Here is a 13,235-nt window from a genome sequence, read left to right as displayed (position 1 = left end):
TCCCATCCCCCCACTCCAGTTGTTTTAAGCAGCTGGTGAATGCTTTCAGCTGAAACTTCACACCTCTGGCACATAAGATTTCAGCCTGAATGGACGGATTTAAATTTGTTGGTGTCATAAACAACTGAAAGTGGATTTAGAGCGGTAAGAAGCAGGCAACCTTAACAACAAGCATAGCTTGCTGTGCCACCTTTTAATAAAATATTATCTGTCATCAAAATTAGCCAACTCTCTTAAAAATTCAGGCTTTGTGGTCTTATTTTTCTGCTCCCCCGCAGTCTGCTCCTAGACTCCAACTGTATCTATGTATAATCTATGGTTGTTTTGCAGAATAGAGTTACTACTCTGTGAATTATAATCCTTTTAAACAAGGTTAGAGATTTCTGCTTGGCCAGCTGCCACTTTCCTCTGCAATTTGTATTTATGACATGATCATGATGGACCTGATATGCCATAGTTGGCATAAGCTGTATCATTATTTGCACTCTGTCAAACTGTGTGAATAATGCTATAGATGCAGAAAAGTTGGTGCTTTACACATGGGCTGAACAATCTGTTTGCACAGGTGTCAGGGAGTGTTGGAGGGACAGAGAGGAGGAAACCACACCCTTATGAGTATGATCACAAGCCCCAGGTGACCAAGAAGACTCTCAGTGATGGACAGTAATGAGGAAAAGAAAGAGAATTAGTAATTTTGGAGGAGGTGCACAGTGGGGAGAAAGAGTAATAGCAGGGATACAATGCAGTGAAAAAATGAAGAAGACGAAGGGGAGGAAACAGCAGAGAAAATGAGAGCAATAAACATGAAATGGGGGAACGAAACATGGACAGGGAAAGAGAGCCAGTGCAAGACAAGAAGGGAAGAGCACTGAGAAGTGTTTATACAGACAGATCCATCAGAACCCAGGACATTGGAGTGAATCCCAAACAGCTGTCATGGCGGAACCTGCAGCACATCCACACTTCTGGAGAGGAATAAGAACAGCAAAGGGTCTCACCGTGAATTTCTTGTAGAGCTCATAAGTGAGGAGAGGGTTGGGCAGTTCCCTGAAGTACAGCTTGCAGAGCGACCCCACGCAGTGGATGTCCTGGAGGTAAACTTCCCTTGTCAGATCCGGGCATTGGTCAGAAACAAACTCTTGTCTGAAACAATATGGAGACATAACAATGTAGGAGAATAAGAGCTGTAGCATCCCAGTACTCCACCCTAAGTACTCTTTTACAGCTAGAGGAAAAAACAAACTGGAAAGCAGAGATGTCTCTGCAGCCTGGCCCAGATTGTCTCCCAGAGTCAGGCCCCAAGTTTTCTACTAGTCTCTGGTTTCCATAACATAGTCCCATGAGTGGACCTCAAACTGATATAAAGAGATTGCTTTGTCTTGAAGTGAGAGAGAACACCACAGCATTTGTGCTGAGACCCTCCAGGCCTTTCCCATTAATAGACCAGAGGGAGATACTTTTTTCTTTGTCATGGACTAATCCCTGAAACATTTCCCTGTTACCAGCTTTCAGAGACAGTTTCTCTTCTGCATCAGTGTAGAGCTCTGTTCACCCCAATGTATGCCTGAGGGACTAACAGTGAAAAGGTACTGAGCACTGTCACAGAATCCCTCTGGCACTCAGACAGATTGTCCTTACCTCAGCTTTTGTATGTTGGATGTCACTCCTGATAGGCGGTAGATCCCATCCACAATGCCATGAGTCTCAATGAACTCTGCACAGCTCTTCAGCACGTAGGGGACTAGGAGAGGAAAACAAGGCAAGATGCCCAATGAATACACACCAAGAACTTCCACAAGTCACCACAGAGGAGACAGTTTCATGAAACAGCAGCAGAGGCTCTCTGCAGATGCAGGGAAGGGTACAGCAATGGGAAAAATACAGGGCAAACCAAAAATAAACCACACAAAGTGGCTGTAGCTAATTTGCAGAGAGAGGATATGCTATGGTTGGGCCATGCCACGCTCATTGCCATATGACAATGACTGAGCCTGAAGAAACATTGTGGGAAGAAAGGTAGTGTTTCTCTCTCTCCCTTTTTCTTTTCTTTCCAGAAAAAGAGGCAATTTCATTCTAATTGAAAGCATGAGATAAAGCATGAGGTCCTGAGAACCTCCCTCCTCCCCACGATAGAGCTCCAGCCTCACTGAATTGTGCCAAAAGGTCTGATTGGCTTGGATAAAAATCAGAGAACCATTCGCACTTCCATATAAGCCTACATACCCACAGTTTAGTGCTCATAAACTCCCACAAAGGAGGTATAAAGTTCAAATATTGACTAGATCTGCACACTGACAAAATCTGACATTGGCTTCAAAGAACTCCATCAACATAACCAGCCAAAGACTTAACCAGCCTTAAAGCCAAGATGAGCCTGAGGCACAACATTTACATCCAGACCTAGACCCAAAGCGTATGTTTATTTTTTCCCCACTATATAGGTATAGGAAACCCTCATCCTTTTGGTGAGACCAAGCCTCCCTGTCCCCAGCACTATAACAACCCTAGCTATAACAATAACAGTAAGAGAGCCCTTCCTTATTAGGTGTTAGAAACTGCTGTGTATTTAATGCAATGCTTCACACAGCCATAAGCACAAAAGTCAGTAAATGCAGAAGTTAAAGTTCCCCGCTGTAATGTTGACTCTGCTGCACTGTACATTCAGAAAGCTGTATGGAAGAAAACAGACTAAGCCACATATTTGACTGAAAATCCAGGCATAGAAATTACTGCATCTTTGCGACACCACAGAGACAATGCCTCTGGCTGGACCTTTCCTGACTTCTTCTGCTTGAAGTTCAGGACCCTAATGACATTATTAACATGCGCTTCATCAGGCAGCATCCAAAGACAGCACTCCAAGGACAGCCTGAACAAAAAACAGCTGCTGCATTGTTGTATTTCTCGTGGGTGCTGCTGAGGCCAGAGCCAGCTCATGGGTGGACTTGTCCCTGCCCAGCAGCCCAGGGTGCAGGCTCTGGTGAGGAGGGCTGGTGCCTACCTCAGTGGCATGCTATTACTGAGCCTGGTCAGTTAGGGAAGCGCTACCTTTCTGCCTCCCAACTCTTACCAAGGAAGATACAGAGGTCCTTCTTGTGTGTCCCTTCTCTTCTCAGCGTGGCCAGCCCAAATGGAGGAATACACAAACTGCTAGTGATTACTTGGAAGCCTGAATGATCCAAACATTGGATCGTAATTCTCCTCAGTTAAAGAAGCCTCTTCAGAACAACAGGGAAAAATTTCCTTTCTGGTTTTTTGAGCAGGGACTCATAACACAGGTACATTAGCCATGCTGTGTCACACTCAAAGCCCTTGGGCTCATTTTTAAGACGCTCAGGTTGTTGGGCTAAGACTAACAGCTGAGCTTCTGGCAGGGGCCCTACCCTACTACGGCAATGATCTTCATGGGAAACCATGAAATTGCCAAGAGAAAGGGTGAAATCTACAGAGTCAAAGCTTTTCCACAGCAGTCACAGAGCTATAGGATTCTCTCCTCAAGGACTTTTGAGGAGAAGGCACATCAGGACCTTCCAGAAGGAACATGGGAAGCATTCTTTTCAGTGCTTACACCACCCACTTCCTAAGAGGACTAGATGATGCAGAAGGAGACAGAGCAAAAGAAAAGTATGAAATTTTCTTAAAATCCTACTGAGTACTGAGAAAAGCCCGAGTGACACATCAAGAAAGAGGACCTTCCTATCTCTGAGTAAGCCCTGACTATCTGTAACTGCAGTAGGGAACTCAGGTCATATGACGCTGAGCATGCTAGAAATAAAAAAAAAAAAAAGGAAAAGGCCGATGACTTCAGGCCTCTTCTTCATTTCTGTCTGGCCAGGCTGTACCGTCTTTGTGGCAGGAGCTATGGCATACATGGCATAGTAAGATTTCCTTCTTGGTTGGGGTCTCTGGGAATAAATCTAAAGTGAACAGCAAAAATGAAAGCTAGGCAGATCCATGTTCACTTCAGACCCATTGGGTGGGAAAATGGGTGAACCACTTCATGCCACCTGGAAAAAGAATAATTAATTGAACAGAAAACCTATTAGAGCAGGACAGCCACGTGACAAGGTTTGTTTAAAAATTAAATAAATAGTCTTTTGTACAGACAAACTTCATATGATGGTGCCTAGCTGCCACACAAATGAGGGCCGTGCCCACAGCGCCCTTTATTAGATAATTTTTAAAACCTCAGTGTTAAGAATAAGCACACCAACTAAAAATGCATATACTGATGTTTGTTGTGACTAATTTGACCTCTTGAAAGTTAAGACCATTTAAATCACACCTTTTTTTTTGCTGAGTTTTAAGTTTCCTTGGGATAAATCAGGTCAAGAGGCCTCAGGCAGGTAAGCAAACCTCTTACACAAAAACCAGAGAAGGCTAGATCCATCTGTTGAGAACTGGTAAGCAAAAAAAGGGGCCTGAGGGGAATAATCTGTAGCAAACATATAAAATTCAACCAATTTTTAAAAGTGGATGAAGACTCCACAGCAGAGACAACCTTATAGACTGCAGATAGACAATATGCACTGGGCTCTGCAGATATTTCTTACTCCAGCCCTGCAATCTTCCCTGCTTTTCCAGTCCTGGGCTTCTCACATATCTCTGCCAGTGCCCATCATGTTTTCATGATTTCCTGCCCTACCAGGTCTTTGGCTCTTATGAAGAGAAACAGCCAGTTAGGCCAAGATGTGCAGTGGGTTTTTATTGTCAAAAAAAAATCCCAGATAGGACATATTTCACTCACAACCAAAAATTACAGACTTTGACCCCAGATCCCTGGAGGTGAAGGGACTGCATCAGCTTCCTGCAAAGCACACCCCTAAATGCAGCACTTGTATGAAACTGGAGCACAATAAATGTTTTCTTTGAGCAGAACCTGCAGCTCTGAAATTCCTGAGCAGCTCTGATCTCCTACAAAGCTCAGTCTTTCGGGCATTTGGGGGAGGTGAGGTTAGAGCTGCAGCGAGCAGCTCCCTCCCACTTCCTGCTGTCTCTGAGGTGGTTTGATTATTTCAGATGTGGTTCCCAATGAACCAAAACAAAGGCTGTGATCAACCCTGAATGAAGGGAGGTACAGGCTCTAGCATGGACTTTACAACGGGACTCTATCGGCATTACAGGGAACACGTAAATCACAGAGCTGGGTCTCTCCCGAAGGAAGATTGGACATGGATGGGGATTTGTAGCAGGGGCCGTGCATGTGCGTGCAGGCACAGAAAGGGGTGGGGGGATGTCCAATCTTGACACTTCTATAATTAAAACTGTGCTGGAGGCTTAGAAGTTGGAAGAATCAGCTGGTGTCACACAGACCCCGCTTGTTCTGCCAGACAGCCAAACTGTCCTCATTTAAAACTACAATAGAAACCAGATGGAGGAGGAGAAGGGAGTGTGGAGCAAGGCATCAGGCAGAAGGGAAATTGAGTTATAAACATACTGCACACAAAAGACAATACTTCTCTTCCCCTAGACAAAAATAAACCAGAAGGGCAGTCACAGTAACTCGTTCCACTCTCACTGCATATCACCTCCGAGCTCAGCGTACGCAGACATTCACCTTCACCAGGGTCTTCTCTGTGACCACAGCTCGTGCCGCCTCCTTTACACATGTGTGCGGCTCCTGCTAGGTCAGGTATTGCACCTCCCTCCCCTCCCAATCCCACCAGCTTCCAGTGCCAGTGATGTGTGCTGAGCCTCTCGCCTCCCAGCATTGCTGGGAAGGGGGCATCTCTCCCTTCTCCTGTCCCTTCCCAGCCATGGGAAGGGACACCCACCACACCTCCCCACCGGCGAGCAAGGTGCTCACTCTTTGCCTGCCTGACAAAGGCTTCATCTGCCACAGGGCTGAGCATTTTGGATCTAAGCCAGGGAGACCTTTAAGCATGCACCTAACTAAATCACCAAGCAGCCCTAGTAGGAGGGAACACGAGGGAGAGAGGCAGTCACCTCATCTAACGATCGGTGGGAGGATGGCCTCCTGGTCTCCCACCAAAGCCAGCAAAGAACAAGAAAGACCCTGGTCCAACAGGAGATGCAAGCAATGCCCTGTAGCCTTCAGTGCCACCTTCCAGAAGAAACTTTTAGTCTCTGTGGGCTACAGAAGGACCCTAGGGAGGAGGTTGGTAAGTCAGCCACCCAAACCAGTCAGGGTGAATACTGTCCAGTAAGACTGCTTGAAGTTAGCTAACCTCGACTGGTCATGTATTCAAGGTACACTGTACTGAACTGGACTGAATAGCAGCAGGATTAATTTTTGCTTTTATCCTTCTGTTGCTCTCTCAGAGGCCTCCTTGCAAGGATAAAAATTAGTGACAGAGCTACCCAGGTCTTCCTTAGTGGTTGGTCTATGCCACATGGAGGAGGTTTCACATCCTCTCTAATTTTATTTTAATTTTAGTTCAAGTAACAGGAGGATAAATGCAGACCTTTCATTTCACCTGAAACATCAACTTTTTGATGTTTGACTTGCAGGAAATAGTTTGGTTGTTTTTTTTTTTTTTAATTTCTCCCAAAAACGAATCCTGTGTCATAAAAAAAAAATTGTGTGCATTTTTATTTCACCATTTTGGTTTTGTTACATATTAGTATTTTTTCAGATTGTCTTCCATTGCCCTTAATAGTAGTGCATGCTTCCTATCATGCTATGTCAATAACATGACAATAAAGGTCAAAATATTGTCTTGTTTCAATTTAAATGACTAAATTAAGAAATATTTCTTCGTAAAACATAAGTGCTTCAGTCTGTACTAAGCAAAATGGTACAGATTTTAGAACATACAAATACATTAACCTGGCCTCCTAATAACAGGAAAGGAACAGCATTGTATAAATGGCAACATACTTGAGAGTCAGTATTTCTGATGTGACATTTTTCTGCATTTCCTGATGCTTTCTACTTTAAATTGTGAGCTTTAATGCTGATTCCCTAGATTTTTTTTTTTTCCTGATCTTGTCTGATTTTTACTAGGCATAAGGTCAGCTGAGAAACAAATTCCAAACTGTGCTCTCCTCCCTGCAGCTCGCCTGAGCCCTGGTCCAGCCCAGCAGTCACCATTCCAGTCTGCCTCCCAATGCATAGCCCTAACCTGTGGCAGCTAAGGATAAATCCTGCCTTGCCGCCTAGTATTGTCTCCTTTGCCTTCCACCATCTCCTTTTCAGCAGCAGCCAGAGATGGAAGGGACCACAGCATCTGAAATAGAAGCAGAGGATCTCTCCTGCTCAGAGGTGAAGTTGGCAGAGCTGGGGATGGGGAGGATTTGCCCTGCCTGGACATAACTGCTACAAGGACAAACAGAGGGCTTCAGTCTCCAGGATGTCTCTGCATACTTTTACCAGCACTAAAATCATTTTACAGAAGAAGAAAAAATAAACTGTCTCACCATCAAATTCCAGTGTTTAGTTTGGCTGTTAGCACTGAGCTACCACAACCTCCCCATGCACACACACACCTGTGTTTGAATAGTGTGAGACAGCTAAACAACACCAAACAGGCTTAAAAACAAATCACCTTGTTAGAATTCTCCTTGTCTCTTCCCCCTTAGCTGCCATAAACACAGTTAAAAAAGATGAATAGCTGGCACCGAGGTGATCCTGTCTGCATGGACAGCACAACTGAATCACCATACAAGTCACACGCTCCATTTTTTCTTTCTCCTTCTACTTAGGTGGGAAACATCTCTGCAATGTCATGAAGGTTAGCACAACAGTGCCATTCCCTGTGATGAAAGCACCATCCTGAATGCAGCTGCGATTCTGCTGGGAAAAGATGTAGGAAAAACAGATCTTGAATCTGTCAGATGCTGTGAGCCATCACCCTCCATGGCCTGAGTGGGAAGTGGAAATGCTGAGCACTGTTTGGGATGTGGCACACTGATTTCAAGTAAATGCATTTCAACACAGCCTGCAGGCCCAGTGTAAGTTTGAATTAAGTCAATGGCACCACTATCAAGTTTTTTTTTTTCCATTGATATTATACCCATCTTACATCTCACATATCTAAATAAGACATGTAGGAACACCTGATTTTCCAGAGCAGATCTGACAACTGTGATGTTCCAGGCAGAAATGAAAGAGCTCAAGGCAGAGCTGGCCAGCTCATCGACAACACACATCAAAGAAAGCCTAAGAGAAAGCACTGCACAAGCAGATGTTGAATGCTGAGTGTCAACCCTGGCCACCACCATGCCCCTCTGAAATGTGACTAGTACCTTGACATAGCTGGCAGATTCTGTCATGCAGGCACTTCTGAAAAGAGGTTGTACTAGATACTAGAATAATATTGTTTGGAAAACATCCTGCTGTGTGTTTCCTGCAAAAAAAAGACCAGATAACTGAACAGGATATCTCCACTCCTAATTTTTATGACTCTGTGGTACAGCCACCTCAGAAAACAGAGGCTTAGGTTCTGCAGGGCAGGTCAATGAGCTGCGCATGTCCTCAGCTAGCCATTTGAATCCTAACAACTCTGATCCACAGTAGATTAGGGTGGATATTGTACAGTGTTTTGTTCACCACACCACAAGCACTTGGGGTAACTAATTTTGGAGGTGGGAGTAATGGGACAATTTATGCTGTCTCAGAAAAGGGGCTCAGGGTATAAGTATAGAAAAGATCAGAATAGTTTTGAAGCTGCATTTAATGAACTGACCTCTGTCTCAATAAATGCCTAGATACTATGAGGATAAGCAGGCTGTGAGACAGGAATTCTGCCATTAACCTCCTTTCTGACAACACATACTAAAAACACTACCAAATCCAAAGGCTGTGTCAGCACTGATAGAGCACAGGAGTGAGCAGGGTAATGCTGATGCTGCAGCTCAAGGGAGCCGGGAGAAGCAGCCTGCAAGGGAAGAGTGCAGGTAAGTGTTGAGCACTGGGATGGACAGCCAGTGATGTAGGCTCCATTTGAAGTCTCTTGAGTGCCTGCTGTCTTTCATCCAGATCAATAAACAAGCTTATGGACTGCAGGTGTCACACTGTATCATGTTTTCTTTCTTTTCTCTGCTCTCTTCTTAATGTAAGCTACGCTAACTTACTTAACTGCTGGCAACAAAGCAAGGAAAATATATGGACTTCATAACTTTTCCCTCCTCTCAACAGATTTTGACCTATATGTTTTCATTTACAAGGGCTTCACAAGCAAGTTAGAAAACAAACAGTACACAGTCTCCATCTTTTACCTGAGCCTGCTAGCTGATGCAGACTTGTTCAGTTTCTTACAGTCCCAAAATTACTCTAGAGGTGACTTGCAAGCTATTACACCCATTTCTTGACTGTAAAGAGTGTGTAGAAACCAACAACTCCCTTGACACGTGGAAACACTTACATGAGATCCTTAGGATCCCAGAATCTGAAGAAAGGCAATTGAAGGGGATCAACGCATACTCCCTACCTGGCTGTCTATGTTACTTTGTTCCTTATTCCTTTTTGACTTGGACTTTAGTGTGCCAGGCAATAGGGATTCCAGGTTTCTCTTTATAAAGAAGCCTTTGGGGCTGTTAGAAAGAAATTCTGGGTGCCTAGGTCTTGAGGTGCATCTGAAAAATACCAGCTACTAGTTAAACAGTTTTGAAGTCCTTTGTACTGCGCCTTTCACAAACACCACCTCCATACACTGAAATCTGTAGCAATCTCTAGGATATAGAATTTGCCTGCAGTTTCTGTGCTGTTCTGTCATGCTATCTCACCGTTAGATTCTTAGTCCACTTTTGCAGTGACGGCATGCTGGTGACAAAGCAACTAATTCCCAAATAGATGCTTTTGGGAGGCTTCAGGAAAACTGATGCTGCTGTTATCCTGCTGGTGAAGAGACAGAATGAAGCGAGGAGCTGGGCAGTTGTCTCATGAACTCTGGTGCTGCAGCAAGGTGAGCTTTTCTGCAGTTCTCTCTGCAGTTCTTTCCCAGGAAATCATTGTTGTCCCTTTGAATGTGCAAGGGTAGGCTGGAGGTCCATCAGCACTCATGATTCTCCTTCCACGCTTGCTGCACAGCAAGTCATTTACAAGCATATATGACAGCCATTCCCAAGCCTTAAAGTGTACATCCAACTGTGCCAGCTAATGCAGAATGGCCGTGCCAATGAGCTCAGGTGTGTGAAAGTGAAAGCAAGGGCCAATCACCCCACTGAGAGCCCAGGTTAATGTTTGGTAGCAAGGTACAAAGTAACTGAGAAGCTGCTCCTGGACCAAGTTCTCATATGGATGAACACAGCACATATTTATATTTTTTCTTTCTATTTTGCCCTCTGTCACACTGATGGATTGATGCAGACTGACACTAGATTATGCAGCAATGTTCTTTCACTCAGGCCTCTCACTGATCTTGCCTCTAGGGCTCTCCTAGTGAAGAGTGGATACAGTGATTTCCAGAGGTTATTCCAAATGGGCTGTTTTACAGATAGTCAACAACTTAGGGCAAAGAGCAGGGAAAATTGCTGAGGATCATTATATATCACAGAAAGACAGATGAGGAGCCTAAATACAAACCCATAAAGGCTGCAAATAAGAAGTAAAAGGCAAATGAAAACAGACTTTTGAGAAAAAGTAAATAAGACTTTATGATGTCAATCTGATTGAAAACGAACATGCGATGGCACTAGCATCAGTCATTATATTTTGAAGCCAGGCAGCGCAAAAGCCATTTGATCTTTGCTCAGTTGCTGTCCATATATTTAGATTGAGTGTTTTCATTGCAAGGCTGTCAGGGCCTGACCCAAAGAACCACACTCATACAAAAAATCCCATTGACTTAAGCAGTGTTTTCCACAAGAGAAAAAAAAATCTGTTTGTTTTACTCTTACCTCTTACCGTGGCATGCAAATACTAGCAAATGAAGTGAATGATAGAAGCATTTTCACCAGCTTCACAGGAGCATAAATAAAATGACGGTGTGAGGTTCAACACAGAGCAAAGAATTAAGACTGCTGCTGGCAGTGGAAGATCAACCTCCCAACCCCGCTCAGAGGAGGTTGAAAACAAGTCAGTCTTTATTTGAAGAGTATTAAGCTGTGGGTGACTCGGATTGCTGATGTTTGTCTGGTGAAACAAGATGCTGTTCTACCCACCCTAAGTAATGCCCAGGGCATGCGATCGCCACAGCCTGTGGGCTCAGTTTCTGTGCCCGAGCAGCATGGAGAAAATTCTGCCAGAAGCAGCGCCTGGTCAGACACACATATGTATATATCAACATATATATGTGTAGGCATAAATATACATATATGCCAGTATTTTTACATATAAAATTATATTCATTTATGTATGTATATAGGTGTGTGAGAGAGGTTTCATGTGCATTACTAGGAAATTCTTCTGAGAGAAATGGCATTTTTTTAATAAAGTGTCAATCAAAGCCTAATACCTAAAAGTGGTATTTACAGAGTCAAAAGCTGCAAAAGTCTTGCTAGGCTGATGTCATAGGTCTGGGGGATATATCACTATATGCTGGTGCTTCTGATTGTTGAAGCTTGCTCAGCTAGCCAGAGAATAATCCATTGCCTCAGACATTTTCCATGCTCTCCTGTCCCAGGCAAAGTGCATTTAGCTAGTGCATTGCGCTGCATGTTGCTATTGTGCTGAAGGCCTTTCTGGGTGAAGTACTCACTCTCAGCCACGGAAAGCTGTCAATTTGGAGGTGGATTCCTTAAGCATGCATCGATTTCTACATCAGCAAGTCCAGAACCAGTCTCAGTGGGTTGGTTTCACTCAGCAGCTTAGTTAAGAAGGGTAGCCCATGGGATATGGGTCATTTTGGCTACACCTTTTCACCTCCAGAGGCTGCAGCCCTCTAAAGTGTACCTTACAGCCTTGATCGCAGGAATCGTATTTTCCTTTCCATACACCAGGGAGGGTAAAGAGCTCTAAAAGAAGCTGCTGAGCAGCCTGGCTTCAACATCTGGATGTGGTGCTGCACCTTCCAGGTTTCTTTCAGAGACAGCAGAGAATACAGCACTGCCCCATCTGCCAGCCTTGTGGCACATCAACACTTCACATATGTTGCAAGATGGCAGCTCGCTCACTCTCCAAAGCCTGAGAGAATCATCAGGGACAGCAGAGGAGGCAGAACAGCATTTGCAGATGGTGTCACACAGCCTCCCAGCCTTCTAGAGGCTGATGCTGGGCTGGGATTGTTTAGAAGAACATATTTCCTGCCCTGCTGTTGGTGTCTACCTCCACCTCAGGATATCAGCACATAGCTGCTGAGATGCACCCAGAGCATATACCATGGTTTCTCCAAGGCTGATCTGCAAGGACTGTACCTCTGCAACTGCCTGGTAGAGTGGTAAGGGTCTCAGAGACGGAAACTAGTTCTGTCAGAAGGTCAGTGATGAAAGGAGTCATGATATGGCTTTTACAGGCCATCATATCTACATGCTACTCTTCTGCCCCCAGCAGGAGCAGTTGTCCCCATGACTTTTCTCCCACACAGAAAATCCCCCTGCTTCCACATGGCATATAAGCCTCCCCCTCCCTTCATCTCTCAATAAATGTGCATGCCAGGGGTTATCAAGCTGAGGGTCATTCTCAGTGCTAACAATGGAAAAAAAAGCAATATCCAGCTGTTACTAAAAGTAGTAAATCTGGTGACTTCGCAATTGCACTCCTCAGTTTCCAAGCCCCCCAACAGATTCCTGATACATTCCATATTTTGCTCTTTATTTTGTTTTCCATTTGGCAAAGGACAGGCTCTGAACCAGTGTGAAGAAAAACAACATTTCCCCCCCCCCAACATTTTTGTTTTTTTTTTTTTTCACCGCGCTATCTCTGCTCCAAGTCAGGCCAGGTAGTGCTTATCATTTCCTCTGCAGTGCAACCACCAGCATGCATGCGTTTCCTGCCAGCGAGTCCTAAAGCGCAAGCTGACATTGTTTTCAAGGCCCCCTCGCTTGGAGGCAGGAGCAGCTCTGCCGCACAGCGCTTCCTGTTGATGTCAGGCCCCTCTTCCTCCCAAAGCAAATGGGCTTCCTGCCGGCATCTGTGTCCTTTTCCATGAGGACTAGCAAGAGCCATTTTCCTACACAGCAGCCACGGGGAAAAAAAAAAAAAAAGGTAGTGGAGACAGGGATATAATGGGGAGGAGCAGAGGTGGATGGGTTTTTTTTTTCCTAGCAGTGTTGAAGAACATCTGGGGCCCCTCTCAATGAGGAGGAGAGAGAAGAGATAAGAGGTCAAAACAATACAGCTATGTCTCAGGGATGCCGGTATTTGCAAGTACCAGAGAAATCACTTATTAGCAGAG

General features: G+C 44.6%; 1 protein-coding gene across 1 annotated transcript in view; it reads right to left on the bottom strand.

Annotated features, from left to right (window-relative positions):
• The window catches only part of ARHGAP31 (Rho GTPase activating protein 31), a 55,838-nt gene that overhangs the window by 18,704 nt on the left and 23,899 nt on the right, over positions 1 to 13,235 (bottom strand). Inside the window, exons 2-3 of the mRNA XM_075725722.1 lie at positions 1,639 to 1,741; positions 999 to 1,143 (exon numbers count right to left, since the gene is read on the bottom strand). Coding sequence (XP_075581837.1) covers positions 999 to 1,143; positions 1,639 to 1,741 — 248 coding nt within the window. The remainder of the gene's footprint in view (positions 1 to 998; positions 1,144 to 1,638; positions 1,742 to 13,235) is intronic.

Source organism: Pelecanus crispus, chromosome 1 (genome assembly GCF_030463565.1).
Source record: "Pelecanus crispus isolate bPelCri1 chromosome 1, bPelCri1.pri, whole genome shotgun sequence".
Classification (NCBI taxonomy): domain Eukaryota; kingdom Metazoa; phylum Chordata; class Aves; order Pelecaniformes; family Pelecanidae; genus Pelecanus; species Pelecanus crispus.
The sequence above is the reverse complement of the archived record's forward strand: the minus strand, read 5'-3'. Positions and strand labels throughout refer to the sequence as shown.